This window comes from Petaurus breviceps, unplaced genomic scaffold (genome assembly GCF_028583685.1).
Source record: "Petaurus breviceps papuanus isolate PSGF00001 unplaced genomic scaffold, PetGlider_PUasm1.0 90804, whole genome shotgun sequence".
NCBI lineage: Eukaryota > Metazoa > Chordata > Mammalia > Diprotodontia > Petauridae > Petaurus > Petaurus breviceps.
In genome coordinates, this window is record NW_027187348.1 from 1,680,911 (window position 1) to 1,696,801 (window position 15,891).

The window sequence follows — 15,891 nt, forward strand, 5'->3', positions numbered from 1 at the left end:
GTGTGTGTGTGTGTGTGTGTGTGTGTGTGTGTGTGTGTGTGTGTGTGAAGTGTCTGAGGCTGCATTTGAACTTAGGTCCTCCTGACTCCAGGGCTGGTGCTCTATTCACTGCGCAACCTAGCCACCCCCGGTTAGTTTTCTTATGTCACTTCTTGCATTATGATATTCAGGTTTTTTGATTTGTCATGTTGTTTTAAGAGCAGTATGATCTATAAGTTGTTTCTGTCTAGCCTGTCGTTGAAGCTGTGGCTTATACAGAGATAAGTTCTTTTAAAAAACAACTTTTTTGCTTGTTTTCTTCCAGTTTTAATTCTACTTTGACATTTTGCATTGTAAATCAGTTCATCTCTGTTTTGCTTCTTAGGAAAACTTTTCCAATCTGCTTATAGAATTTTTTTAAAATTACTGCATTTAGATCTTTATCTTATGACATTTTCTTTCCATTTTTTTTAGTGGATTTCATTTTCCTTTTGAACTATTCTAGAATTTCTTGTTCTGTGGTCTCTTGGCATTCTACAAAATCATTCCCCAGACATTGGTTTGCTTTCCTATGTCTTATAGTTTTCCTAAAACCTTGAGAGTTTTGTCATCTCTTTGATAGTTTAGTGCTCATCCTTCTAATTTTATTAGCATCTTCTTTGTCAATTAATCTGCTGGTTTTTACTGAGTTTTACTAATCTCTGCATTTTTACTGAGTTTTTTTTCCTTGTAAATTGTAGTGTTTCAGTGTTTTTACCTTATATAGCTCACTCATTTCTTTTTTTTTTTTTAAGCAATTGGGGTTAAGTAACTTGCTCGAGGTTACATGGCCAGGTGTTTCTGGGTGGGTGCTAAGTGTGTGAGCCCGGGATTCGATCTCCAGGTCATCCCGACACTGGAGCCGGTGCTCTTACTCTCTGTGCTACCTGGCCGCCCCTTCACTCATTTCTTATATCCTCTCTTTCCTCATGGACAGACCCCCATGGATAGAGGTGAATAAAGGGTGGGGTCAAAAAGGTATATTTAACCTCCTGCCATTTTGTGGGATTTAAATTTCACTAGTTCTTAGTCCTTAGTAAACTGGGGAAAGAGGTAATATTACTGCCATTGAGTTTGCATTTCTTAAATGCTTTTGTAGCTGTTCACACTAGGCCCCTCTACCAGTTCCTTTCCTGATTCACATCTTTTCTTTCAGAGGATGTTTCAGACCTCTGCAGGCTTAAGAGTCTCTAGCCTAGGGACTGCCCTAGGCAGAGGCTGCATGCTTCCCCATTTTCCTTCTCCCTCATTCTTAGAATCTGTCTTTTTTTTTTTTTTTTTTGGTGAGGGTGAGGAAATCAGTAATTGAAGAGATATGTCTGCAGAGTGTCCACCTGGAAAATATGGGCCCCAGATATTAGCCCTGAGGTTGTTTTGTGCACCCCTTATGGGAGTGTGGTGGGAGAGAGGTACTGAGCGAACTCTTTAAAGATTAGTGGTCTTAAGTGTTCATTCATAAGGACTTTCTCATATCTGGACTCTATCTTTTGTCCATTATATTCAGTTGTAATTGTTCCTTATAAAACTTCTGGTGGTAGGAGGGGGGCAAGAGTTTGGTATTGAGAGTTAATGATGATTGGGGAAAATGTCTAGTCCATTAGCATAGTGGGTGACCTGAAAGTCTCAAACAATGTTATCTCAACATTTTATTTATTTGGAAAAGATTTATAAAATTTTCACATGTGCATGGAGGACGAAAATATGTGTATATAAAGTATTGAAATGAGAAACAAAAAATATCTAACAAGAAAATATTTTTATTAATTGAAAAAGCTGACAGTTGAATTTTAGGGATGTAAGGTTGGTTAGCCTTTGGAGACCACTTCTTATTTCTTCCCTGTTACTTTCATAGCTACTTTTTGACTACTATTTATTTTACTACTTAATTTTTTATTTTTATATTACTTAATTTTTTCTCATGTGATTGCTTTTTGTAACACTTTATGTTGATCACAGAATTGAAAAATCAGAATTTTAGGGTCAGAAAAGACCTCAGCATTCCTGCTGATACCTGTCAAGTCAACAAGCATGTATTCAGCATTTACTGTGTGCCAGATACTGTGCTAAAGAATCTCCAGTGTAACATGCCCATTAAGTGATCATCCAGCTTCTGTTTGAATACCTCCAACGATGAGAAACCTACCACCTTGCTACGTAGTTAGCTTCATTCTTGTACAACTCTAATCATGAAGAAGTTCTTTCTGACATTACACCTAAATTTGTCTTTGTAGCTGGTTCTGCCCTCTGGGGTCAGACAGATACTTGAAGACAGAAATCATGTCTCCATCTTCATTACCCCCTCCCACACCTCCCTGATTTCTTCATTCCTTCTCTTTCCTAGGCTTTTAATATTTCTAGTTCCTTCAACCAATTTGTATGACATATTCAAGGCCCTTTACCATCCTGATTGCCTTCCTTTGGACATTATCTTGCTTTTAAATATCTTTTTTTTAACCCAAGATACAAAAACTAGAATATGGTACTCCTCCTGTGGTGTGGCAAAGGTAGCATCTATTGGGACTAGTTACCTCCCTATTCCTAATGGCTTTGCCTTTCTTAATACATCCTAAGATTGTATAAGCTTCTCTGGCTGCAGCAGCATACTTCTAAGTCATTGAGCTTGTAGTCCACCTTTGATATCACATCACTAATAACTGCATTGTATCTGGTCATCCAACTAGTTCTAAGTCCATATTATTTTGTTTTTGTCTAGTTATATCTGTCTATCTTATTCTTAAGAATAGTGTGATATAATTTAAAATTTATAAAAAGTTTTGCTAAAATGTAGGTTACCTATATCCATAATAATGCCATTATCTACTAATTTTAAAATCCTGTCAAAAAAGAAAATATGTTAGTCTGGCGTGGCCTATTTTTGATGAAGCCATTGTAACACTGTTTCTTTTTCTAGATGTTCATCAGCCATCTCTTCAGTGATGCATTTTAAACTTCTCACAGGTTTTAGAGTCAAGTTCACTTGCCTATAGTTTACAGATTGTGATAAATTCTTTAACAGTAATATCACATTAAACATTGCTTTTTCTGTGTCATGCAGCATCTAGCATGCTGAGTTTGATTTTTGTTTTTTTGGCTCAAACTCATGTTTACATTGGTATTGGGAACTCCTGGTGAGGGAACACCCTTTACCAATGTAAATCAGTATCTGCTCTGCAATCTGAGGACATTGAAAAATTTAGAATTTGCTCAGGGATATGTAACCAGTATATGTCATAGGCAAAACTTAAACCCACATCTTTTTCAGTAAGAGACAAATTCTTTATCCTACCACACTGCTTCTTAGTGTAGTATTAGGCACATAAGTCAGTAGAAAGAAACTTTTTGAAATAAAATGATATTTGACTGATTTGACTTGAATTGGTACACTGGATTAGGAATCAAATTACCTTAATTCTGATCCATATTCTACCAGTTATTAACTGGGTAGCCTAGGACCCCAGAAATTAATCCTCCCATGTCTCATTTTTTATGTCTGTGAAATAAGTAGGCTAAATTAGATGATCTCATCAATTCCTTTCACCTCTAATATCCTGAATTTTTAGAAAGATTCCAAAGAGAGCTTATACGTCTTAGGGCACAGGATTGGGATATGAGAGAGGCAAGGTTATCAAAAGTAAATTTTTATTATCTGTTATATATTGAAGAAGTAAAGAACAATAATAGCTTAATAGTTTATTTCCTAATGTGAAAATAAAAAGTTGCTTTTGAATGAAGAGAAGTTTTATACATTTTGAATGTTAAAGAGCATAAGATTTCTGAGTCTGTGAGATTTGTTTTCAGTTGCAAGAATGTGTTTTCAGGTAAAGTGTAATATAAAACAATAAAAATCAGAAAAAGGTATAAATAATTCTAACAGATACATTTTGTATATGGGACTTTATAGACTTATTGTCCTGCTAGATGTAATTTAAGTTCCTTGAGGGCAAGGACTATTTAACTTTTGTCTTTGTATCCTGAGTACCTAACCCATTTCCTGGCGTACATCAGATGTTTAATATGTACTTGGTTTGGGTGGGGGGGGGTTGTTTTTTTTTGGAGGGCAATTGGGGTTAAGTGACTTGCCCAAAGTCACACAGCTAGTAAGTGTGTCAAGTGTCTGAGGTCGCATTTGAACTCAGATCCTCCTGACTCCAGGGCTGGTGCTCTATTCACTGCATCACCTACCCACTCCAATATGTACTTATTAATTGATGACATCCTAATTAAATTTGAATCCCATAGATTCAGTATTTGCTCTCACTTAGCATTAAAATGTTTTAAGTGCTTAAAATATACCTCTCTACTAGCTCTAGCAATTCTTTTTTGTTTGTTTGTTTGTTTTGCCTTTTGGAGGGCAATTGGGGTTAAGTAACTTGCCCAAGGTTACATCGCTAGTTTTTTTGTGTGTCTGTGTGTGTGTTAAGTGTCTGAGGTGGGATCCAAATTCAGGTCCTACTGACTCTGGGGCCGGGGCTTTACTCACTGTGCCACCTAGCCGCCCCTAGGCCTAGCAATTCTTGAATGGTAAAATGTAGCTCACTGATTGGAGCATGGGACTACTAAAGAAATAATAAAAGGAAGATGGACTTGAATTAGGGAAAGGAGAGGTTTAGAGCAATCAAAAGTAGTCTTGATGTCTTAACTTAGATGTACTAGGGCCCTAGAACTATTGTTAAGAACATTGAATAAAAATTTATATTCATCATAATCTTATCTCAATAATTTGAGGTTTACAAAACACATTTTATTTAACTCTTTAGGGTAGTATTCCTATGTTATAGATAAGGTGAGTACTAAGCCTGATTAATAATGGGACTTGCCCAAGGGCATATAGGTAGTTATCCCAGCCGGAATTCAAACCTAGGCTTCCAGTTCCATATCTGAAACTCACTGCTTCACAGTTCCAATTTTTTTACTTTAATTTTTCCTCTTATTTTTTCATCCTATTTTAATACTTTATTATGTGTGAACTTATTTTGATTTTTTTTGTTCCCTAATTTGACTTACTGACACTTATCCTATCTTTATTTTTGTATATACTAAACCATTAGAGCTGAAAGGGACCTTAGGGATCATTTTGCCCTAATTCCCTCATTTTATATACAAAAGGACATTGAGATCTGAAGGGGGGGGAGTGATATGGCGGTGATTTTATCAGTATCATACAGTGAAATAGTGGCAAAAGCAAACTGGAACCCAAGTTTCCTAATTTGTAGTCCAGTACCTTTTCTAGTACGCTGCAAACCTAGAGCCAATGTTTGTCATCTTTGCTTGGATTTAGAAAATTTTAATGTAGAAAAAGATAATTTCAGCTCCCCTCCCCTTTCCCCCTGCCATGTGCTCTGTTTTGATGACGTTCTTATACAGATGCTCCAAGGGTGAAAGAGGGTGCATGATGATAAGTACATATGATGATTGCTCTACTCATCTTTGCAGACTAAATACTGTGGTTCCTGGGTGCTATCTAGGTGTGGGATTTACTCCAAGGGTTGTCTTTATGTATCACTTACTTTATATATCACTCCTTGTCAGCTTTCCTTTGTTACTTAAAGGACCTGAACTGTCTCCCAAAATTCAGATAAGTCTTGAGTGAATGAGGGTGAATGTGGTCCCATCTTGGCTTTTCTCCTCTTTCTTTTTCTTCTATTAGGCCTTTCTGTTTACCTTCTTGAATGTGCTGTGGAGACTGGGTCTGAAAATGGCTTCTCTCTCTGTACTGCCCAATCCCCCTCTCCCTACCTCATTTATGTGTGTGCCTGTGTGTGCAAATGCATACATGTATGTACACTTATTCACACAAGTACTTTATTCCAATATTGAGTTTCTCTCTAAAAAGTACTTCCTCTCCCTGGGGTTTGGTTTCCTCATCAGTAAATAAAGGAGTAAGATTCAATCTTCTCTGAGGTCCTTTTTCACTCTAGATCTGTTATCTTAGGATTTTTCTTTTTGGCAGGACAGGAAGAGTTTAACAATCTGTCTATCCTAAAATGCTTGATTTTGTCATTTAAAAAAAGGACTTAAAATTATAAGAATATAGAATAACAACTATTGGTATATTTTGCTTATAAGACTGTCATACTTAATACCTGTCTCTGTCAGGTTCCCTGATTCTTACAATCAGTTCTGCTCTAACACTTTATTGAGAAATGACTCTAGTTTGGGTGTGATCTTACTGATGTCTCTCTTCTGTTTGTTTTGGTTCCTAGCTCCTTATTTTTTTTTCTATCTACATAGATTTCATTTGTTATTTTATAATTCTTCCAAGATGTGGTTTGTTACTGATATTTAATAACCATTTCTGTATTTTTCTTTTTTCTTATTTTATGTCTTCCTTTCCTCATCCCATATTTTGTATAGGTCTTGTTCAACGCTGTGTGATTATCCAGAAGGATGACAATGGATTTGGGCTGACGGTCAGTGGAGACAATCCAGTCTTCGTACAGTCTGTTAAAGAAGGCAAGCAATTCTTTATGAGCATGTTGGTAATAGTGTTTTGTTTCTTAGGAAGTAAAGGGATAAGATTAGAAAACTGGATTCATGTCCCATACTTCCCTTTTTTTTGGGGGGGGGGGAGATAGACTAGCTTGTATCCATTCTTCACCTAAGAGTGAAATTATCTCAATGTTTGTTTAATTTTTTTAGAAGAAGTAAGGAATTTTTGTTTAATGCTTTAAAAAGGTATATATGTGTGCATATACATATAAATATACACATAAATATATACTTCTGTTTGCATCTATGCTTATATATCTATCTGTCTCAGATCTCAGATCAGACCTGTGATTTAATTATTATAGGCAGCTTATAATGAGAAAACTCTCTGTACCAGTACAGATTAGCATCTCTTCTGCAACTTGTGGTTGTTTAAGGGGAATGAAAGGTTAAGTCACTTGTTTGGTGTTGCATAGCTAATATATGCGAGAGACTTAACTTAAGCTTTAAGTCTTCCTGGCACTGAGATCTGCTTTTTATCCACTAGATCACACTACCTGAGTGTGTGTGCACATGCGTGCATGTTTGAATGTTACGGTATGACCATAATATAGTATGATGTTTTACCTGCGGTAAAAAACCTGGATTCCTGACATTTCATTCATTTGTGACACTAGTGAATTGTTTTTTACAAAGACATCTTGAATAAAGCACAGACTCAAGAATAGTTAAGACCATTTTAATATTCACTTTAAAGAAATGAATTCAATTTTACATAACCAAATCCTTTTTTTTTTTTTTAGATGGAGCAGCCATGCGGGCTGGAGTACAAACAGGTGATCGAATCATCAAAGTAAGATGATTTTTTTTTTGGTTGACATTTTGCTGAATGATATTGATGTACTTCTTGACTAATGCTTATTTAAATAGCAACCTAGTTGCATGCATACATTATAACTAAAAAAAGATTGGTTTGTTGTATTTGAGTTCAGTTCAATGAACATTTGTTAAGTTTTTGCTATGAATAAGATGTGCTAGGAGCTAGTAAAAAAAAAGATTAAACAATTTCCTGCCCTCAAATAGTTTATATGACCTAGTTAGAGATTTGTTGAAAAATGTTCTGTTTAACAAAATGTGAGAAAACACTTAAGTTTTAGAGCCTTTGGGTAACACATAAATTCAAAATGTTTGAAAATGAACTTGACTTTTGGGGGGCAAATGTATTATTTTTATGGAAACATTATTTATCTTTATCTTTTTATTTGCTTATTCTACACCTTGGCTGTGAAGTTTTGTTCACATGAAAAAACAAAAATGTCTCATATTGCAAGTACTCTTCATTCTGAAGGATTTGAAATTGTGTGATATCTCATCTCATTTGAATAGAATCTAATGTGCTTCACAGCAAGAGATCATATCTTATGTTCAGATTGATAATAGTGTTGAATGCACATTAGTTGCTAATATTAATGAATGAGAAGGAAAATGGGGTCAAATATATAAAAATCTCTTTATATCTCCATTATATTATGGAGATATTTTGTATTGTGCATGCAAGTTTGTAGATGAATATTTATATACTTTACACCATTATAATGAATCAGATATACCCACTATCCCACTCCCTCTTTTTTTTTTTCTTATAGGTAAATGGAACGCTAGTGACTCATTCAAACCATTTGGAAGTGGTGAAGCTTATCAAATGTAAGTAAATGTTTATGACATTTTTAATTTGACATTTCCTAAAACACTTAAGAAAGGTCTGTGTCTGAGCAAAACTACTAATTTGCTGATAGCTTTTTGTGCTGTGGGCCCAACGTATAGTGTTCTCCATGATGTACTACTTGACATAGTATTGGAAATATATCTGAAAGTAATTCAGTGTGCTTTAGGTAATTTTTTGGGGGTGGGGAAAGGGAAGATGAAGGGAAATGGAAGATTATATTGAGTGATAAACTAAACTAGAAGGGATCTTCAGGTGTAGACACTTTTTTACTCAAATTAATGTCTAAACCATATAGATCTAAGAATCATCAATATAAAGATGACGATTAAAGCAATGGAAACTGATGAGGTTACAAGGAAAGTATAGGACAGGGGTTCTTAACCTGGGGCTGTGGACCCCCAAAGAGTCTGTGGATAGATCTTAGGGGTTCTGTGAACTTGGAACTTTTAATATTTTGATAACTCTCTTTCATCATAATTGACTTCCTTTGTAATTTTATGTACGTACTTTGTTAACTTATAAACATTATTCTTAAAAAGGGATCCATTATGGTCACCAGACTGCCAAAGGGATTGATAACCTCCCAAAAGTTAACCCCATGTATAGAGGGAGAAGAGAAGGGCCTTGGAAGAACCTGGGGGAACATTTACAGTTAGGGGGCATGATGCTTGTATAATGAACTAGCCGAAGAGATTAATGCTAGAGGAGACTAGCAGAGGAGAGTAATGTCATGAAAATTTAGAGAGGAAAAAGTATCCAGGAGGGAGAGAATGGTCGGTAGTATCATATACATAAGTCACGAAGGATTAGGTATGAGAAAAGATTAAATTTAACAGATAAGAAATCCTTGGGGCAGCTAGGTTGTATAAGGGATAGAGTTCTGGGTCTGGAGTCAGACTTCTCTTTGTGAGTTCAAATCTGACTTCAGACACTAACTGTATGACCCGGGTCAAGTGACTTAACCTCGTTTGCCTCAGTTTCCTGATCTGTAAAGTTACCTGGAGAAGAAAATGGCAAACCACTTTAGTATCTCTGCCAAGAAAACTTCACATAAGGTTATGGAAAGTTGAACATGACTGAAAAACAGTAGATGATTGATAGCTTTAGAGAGAGCTCTTTTAGTTGCACAAAAAGCTTAAAAGCCAGGTTGAAAAGAGTTGAGTAGTGAATGAGTGGAGAGGAAATAGAAGGAGCAAATATAGACAGTTTTTTCAAGGATTTTGACTGAGAAAAGGAAGAGGGATATAGGATGATAGTTTGAGGGAATGATGGGGTGTAGTGAAGATTTTTGTTTAGGAAGGGGAGAGATTTGGAAATGTTTGAAGACAGTAGGAAATGAATCAGCTGATAGAAAGAGGTTGAAGAATCAAGAAGGAGAAGGTATAATTGAGGATGCAGTCTGCTAGATAAGGTGAGAAATGTGATCAAGAGTGCATTTAAAGAAGTTGGCTTAGCAAGGAGAAAGGCTACCTCGTTTTCAAAGGTGGGAAAAGGAGGTGATTCCATTAAGGTACAGAGAATGGCAAAAGAGGAAACTCAAGTTGAATGGCCTCCACTAAAGTAAGCTGCAAGGTTCTCACCTAAAGGAGGGATTACGTTATTAGGGAATTGCATGAAGGAAAAGAAAGTTTAGAATAGCTTCTAAGAGGAGTGAGATAGGAATTCAAGAAGCACTAGCTTGTTTCTTTTTTCTTTTTTTTAATCAAATGCTTTATTAACTTCTAGTTTACATCATTCATTTCTGCAAGATTTTGAGTTATAAAATTTTTCCCTGTTTTTTCCCCTACCCACCACCCCAAAATATCCCCTCCTCCAATCTGCTTTCTCCAATATCTTCTCCCATAACCCCTCTGACATTCCAGTAGGGCATGGTGGATCTCTATACCCCAGTGCCTATATGTCTCATTTCCCATTTACATGTAAAATAATATTAATAATAGTATATATGTATGTGTATATATATATATATTTTTTTTTAACATTTCATTTTAAAACTTTGAATTCCAGATTCATTCCCTTCCTCCCTTGTCACCTATGATTACTGGGAAGATATGCAATTCAGTATAGGTTGTACATGTATTGCTATGCAAAACATTTCCATGGTGGATATATTGGAAAAGACTGGCTATATCCCTCCCACTTGTTCTATTCTCGACTTTGATCCCGTCCCTTTTCAAAAGTGGGTGCTTCCGACTTCCCTCCCCCTCAGCCTACCCTCCTTTCCATCATCCCCCCTCTCATCCCCTTCCCCCCTTACTCTCCTTTAGGGTGAGATACCCTATTTAGTGTGTATATCATTCCCTCCCTAAGCCATCCTGTTAAATTGGTCCTGTGCCCTCTATCTATGGATACCTGTACACATATATACACACATTCATATATGTATTCATACACCCATATACCCTCCTATACAGATATATATATATAAATAGTTCAACTTTAATAAGTTCCTTTTGATTTCTTTTCCATGTTTACCTTCTCATGCTTCTCTTGCTTCTTGTACATGAATGTCAGATTTTCTATTCAACTCTGGTTTTTTCATGAAGAATGCTTGAAAGTCCTCTATTCCACTGAATGACCTTATTTTCCCCTGAAACGTGATACTCAGTTTTTCTGGGTAGGTGTTTTTTGGTTTTAATCCCAGCTCCTTTGCCCTCCGGAATATCATATTCCAAGTCCTTCGATCCCTCAGTGTGAATGCTGCCAGATCCTGTGTTATCCTGATTGTGTTTCTACAATATTCAAAGTGTTTCTTCCTGGCTGCTTGTAATATTTTCTTGATCTGGGAATTTCAGAACCTGGCTATAATATTCCTAGGAGTTCCAGGTTGGGGGGACGGAGTCAAGATGATGGAGTAGAAGCAGGACTTCAGCATGGCTCCGGCTTCCATCTTCCCCAATTCATGTAAAAGGGGACTCTGAACAAACTTTGGAGCTACAGAACACACAAAATGACACAAAGAAGCTAATGTCCTGCTTCAGGCCAACAGGAATCAGTCAGCGCAGCACTCTGGGAGGTGAGCCCAGGCCTGTGTGAACCAGAGGTTTTAGCCCCAGGACGGGACTGACCAGCCACTGGCCAGAGGGACTCCAAATCACCAGTAGCTGTGGCCATCTCCAGAATTATCAACACATGATACTAAGGACAAAGTGAGAGGTCAGTGCAGTGCGGACTTTGGGACCCAGTAGTTGGGAGTGTGTTGTGTGTCAGCTTTTGCCCTGGGGCAAGAAGCCACTGTCTTGCCTATGCAGCTGCCCCATGTGGAAGCTTCAGCTCCTGGCCTGCAGAGTGTAGGGGGACCAAGCGACCAGTCTAAGGGGTAATTGCTCTTGCTTTAACCTGCTTGGATCTGGATTGTGGTCTAGGGTGGCGGTCCTGGGGTGTGTGTCCAGCTTGCCGTGGCATGTGGAGGCTTCAGCAAGGGCACCCAACTAATACCTCTGGCAGCTGAGAAAACCCCAGTGTTTGGTACAAAGCTCCCCTGTCTGGTAAACAGAAGAATCCAAAATTAGACTCCAGTTTTAGGGACAAAAAGGAGCAAAGCATGGAACAGGAGGAAGACAGTGAAGTCAGAACTCCTGCAGCAAAAGCCTCCAAGAAAAATACGAGCTGGTTACAGGCCATAGAGGACCTTAAGAAGCAGATAAGGGAAGTGGAGGAAAAATTGGGAGGAGAAATGAGAACGATGCAAGAAAATTATGAAATGAGAGTCAATAGCCTGACTGAGGAAAATAATACCTTAAAAAACAGAATAACTCAAATGGCAAAAGAGACTCAAAAAGGCAATGAGAAGAATGCCTTAAAAAGGCGAATTTGCCAGATGGAAGAAGAATCTCAAAAGCTCCCTGAGGAGAATCATTCCTTCAGAATTAGATTGGAGGAAATGGAAGCAATGACTTTATGAGAAATCAAGATGCTGTTAAACAGATCCAAACAAATGAAAGAATAGAAGGCAATGTGAAATATCTCGTGGGAAAAACCACTGACCTGGAAAATAGATCTAGGAAAGATAATTTTAAAATTATTGGACTACTTGAAAGCCATGATCAAAGTAAGAACCTAGAAATTGTCTTCCAAGAAATTATCAAGGAAAACTATCTTGATGTTTTAGAACCAGAGGGCAAAATAGAAGTTGAAAGCATCCACCGATCACCTCCTGTAAAAGATCCCTAAAAGAAAACTCCTAGGAATATTATAGCCAGGTTCTGAAATTCCCAGATCAAGAAGAGAATATGACAAGCATCCAGGAAGAAACAATTTGAATATTGTGGAAACACAATCAGGATAACTCAGGATCTGGCAGCTTTTACACTGAAGGATGGAAGGTCTTGGAATGTGATATTCTGGAGGTCAAAGGAGCTGGGATTAAAACCAAGAATCACCTACCCAGCAAAACTGAGTATCATGTTTCAGGGGAAAATATGGTCATTCAGTGGAATAAAGGACTTTCAAGCATTTTTGATGAAAAAAAGAGTTGAATAGAAAATTTGATATTCAGATACAAGGAGCAAGAGAAGCATGAGAAGGTAAACAGGGAAAAGAATCATAAGGAACTTATCAAAGTTGAATTATTAACATTCCTACATGGAAAAACAATAATTGTAACTGATGAAACTTTTATCAGTATGAAAATAGTTGAAGGGAATAGAAATATATTATGTATGCATATATATATATATACACATACATATATATGTCTATATAGGAGGGTATATGGGCATATGAATACATATATGAATATGTGTGTTTATATGTAAAAGTATGCATAGATAGAGGGTAGAGGGCCAATAATAGGAAGGGATGATACTTAAATGGTGAAATTAAGAGGTGAGAAAGGAATATAATGAGAGGAGATGGGGAGATACAGAATAGGGTAAACTATCTCATATAGAAGAGGCAAGGGAAAATGGTTACAATGGAGGGGAAGAATAGGAAAGGAAAAGGGAATGGGTCAACCTTATTCTCCTTGAATTTGGCTCGGGGAGGGAATGACATACACACTAAATAGGGTATCTCACCCTACAGGAGAGTAGGGGGGAAGGGGATGAGAGGGCAGATGATGGAAGGTAGGGCAGGCAGGCTGCGGGGGGAGGGAAGTTGGAAGCACCCACTTGTAAAAAAGGACGGGATCAAATTAGAGAATAGAACAACTGGGAGGTGGGAGAGGAGGGAGGGAAATATAGTCAGTCTTTTATAGTATATCTACTCTGGTAATGTTTTGCATTAGCCACACATGTATAGCCTATACTTATTGAACTGCTTATCTTCCTAGTAAGGGTGGGTGACAGGGGAGGAAGGGAATGAATCTGTAATTCAAAGTTTTAACATCAGATGTTTGTTTCATATATATATATGCTATTATCAATATTATTTTACATGTAGTTTGGAAATAAATATACCGGTACTGGGGCATAGAGATCCACCATGCTCTACTGGAAAAGTTGAAGGGGGTATGGGAGAAAATATGGGAGAGAGGAGATTGGAGGAGGGGATATCCTGTGGGACTGCTATTTGGGGGGGGTAGGGGAAAAAGGGGAGAAAATTTGCAACTCAAAATCTGGCGGAAATGAATGATGTAAATCAGAAGTTAATAAAGCATTTGAAAAATGAAAAAAAATATTCCTAGGAATTTTCTTTTGGGGATCTATTTCAGGAGGTGATCAGTGGATTCCTTCAACCTGTATTTCGCTCTCTGGTTCTAAAATATCAGGGCACTTTTCCTTGAGAAATTCTTGAAGGATGATTTCTAGGTTCTTTCTTTGATCATGGTTTTCAGGTAGTCCAATAATTTTTAAAGTATCTCTCCTGGATCTATTTTCCAGGTCAGTGGTTTTTCCAATGAGATATTTCACATTACCTTCTATTTTTTCATTTGTTTGGATCTGTTTAACAGCGTCTTGATTTCTCACAAAGTCACTAGCTTCCATTTGCTCCAATCTAATTCTGAAGGAATGATTCTCTTCAGTGAGCTTTTGAGATTATTTTTCCATCTGGCAAATTTGGCTTTTTAAGGTATTCTCCTAATTGCCTTTTTGAGCCTCTTTTGCTGTTTGAGTTAGTCTAATTTTTAAGGTTTTGTTTTCTTCAGTCAGGTTGTTGACTCTCATTTCATAATTTTCTTGCATCATTCTCATTTCTCTTCCCAATTTTTCCTCCAGTTCTCTTATTTGATTTTCAAAATCCTTCTTAAGGTCCTCTGTGGCCTGTAACCAGCTTGTATTTTTCCTGGAGGCTTTTGCTGCAGGAATTCTGACTTCACTGTCTTCCTCCTGTTCTGTGCTTTGATCCTTTTTGACCCCAAAGTAGGAGTGTAAAGTTGGGTTGCTCTGTTTACTTTGCTTCCACTCATGTTGCCACTCAATTACTTGACTTTTGGGCTGTTTGCCACAGTAGGACTCTGCTACCAGACAGGGAAGCTGTACCAAACGCTGGGGTTTTTTTTTCAGCTGCTGAAGGTATTTAGTTGGGTGCCCTCTTTGAAGCCTACACATGCTCTGGCAAGCTGGTGGCACACCCCAGGACCTCCACCCTAGACCACAATCCAGATCCAAGCAGGTTAAAGCAAGAGTGGTTACCCCTCAGACTGGTCACTTGGTCCCCCTACACTCTGCAGGCCAGGAGCTGAAGCTGCCATGTGGCGGTGGCCACAGCTCCTCAGTAGTTCCCCTCCCCGGGGGCAGAGGCCCACCATATTCCCAAACTACTGGATCCAAAGTCCACACTGCACTGACCTCTTACTTTGTGCTTAGCATATATAGGTTGAAAATTCTGGAAACTGCCATAGCCGCTGGTGATCTGAAGTCCCTCCAACCAGTGGCTTGTCAGGCAACCCTGGGGCTAAAACCTCAGGTGGGTGGGGTCAGGGTCGGCTCCTAAAGCACTGTGCTGGCTGCTTGCTCCTGGCCAATCAGGCTGTCCTCAATGGGAGGTTAGCTTCTCTGTGTCATTTTGTGGGTTCTGTAGCTCCAAAGTTTCTTCAGAGTCACTTTTTATATGAATTGAAGGAGGTGAGAGCCGGAGCCCTGCAGAAGTCCTGTTTCTACTCTGCCATGTTAACTCTGCTCCTCCCTCCCCCCATTAGCTTTTTTCAAGGAGAGCCCAGTTGAGGTTGGAGAACGGTGATTGTAATGTATCTAGTTAGCACAATTGTAGGATTTCTTCCAGGTTCATTCAGCGTCTTGTGAGTGGTAGGAGCAGAAGAGGGTGGTAGGAGTAATCCCAGGGTGATGTTTTGCAAAAGAACGATGACAGGACAAAGGAGGCAGGAGATTCAAGAGAAGAGGACATTGTAGAGCTGAAATGACCAACTCTTGGTTTGAGTTTGGAGAGGGAGACAAGTAAAGATAGATCAAGGTTAATGGCTTGTAGGTACTGAGGAGTAGGGAGAATGGAGGCCTTCAGGGGGGCTGCAGAATAGATATAGTCAGATAGTTGAATGTCATTTTCTAATTTGGGAGGTGGAACACTTGCAAGTAATAACAATACCTAGTGTGTGACCATCTCTATATGTGATTGAGATGAAGTGAAGAAATAGTTCATGGAATTTTTAAGGAAGTTGAAGAAATGGGAGGTCAGAGAGTTTGAGGAAGCATCTACATCAGTAGTAAAAGTCACCTACTGTAAGGGAGGGAAGGAGTTAAGGAGTAGAGGAAGGTGGAGATTGAAGTGCTTAATTCCTTAAGAAAAGAAGAAGAATGTGCTGGAAGCCATTATTTTAT

The 15,891-nt window shown here is 38.0% G+C and overlaps 1 protein-coding gene across 6 annotated transcripts in view; it reads left to right on the forward strand.

Annotated features, from left to right (window-relative positions):
* The window catches only part of ARHGEF12 (Rho guanine nucleotide exchange factor 12), a 194,829-nt gene that overhangs the window by 111,191 nt on the left and 67,747 nt on the right, over positions 1 to 15,891 (forward strand). For all 6 annotated transcript variants that reach the window (XM_069070058.1, XM_069070059.1, XM_069070061.1 and 3 more), the window contains 3 exons: positions 6,373 to 6,471; positions 7,251 to 7,300; positions 8,094 to 8,151. In XM_069070058.1, coding sequence (XP_068926159.1) covers positions 6,373 to 6,471; positions 7,251 to 7,300; positions 8,094 to 8,151 — 207 coding nt within the window. The remainder of the gene's footprint in view (positions 1 to 6,372; positions 6,472 to 7,250; positions 7,301 to 8,093; positions 8,152 to 15,891) is intronic.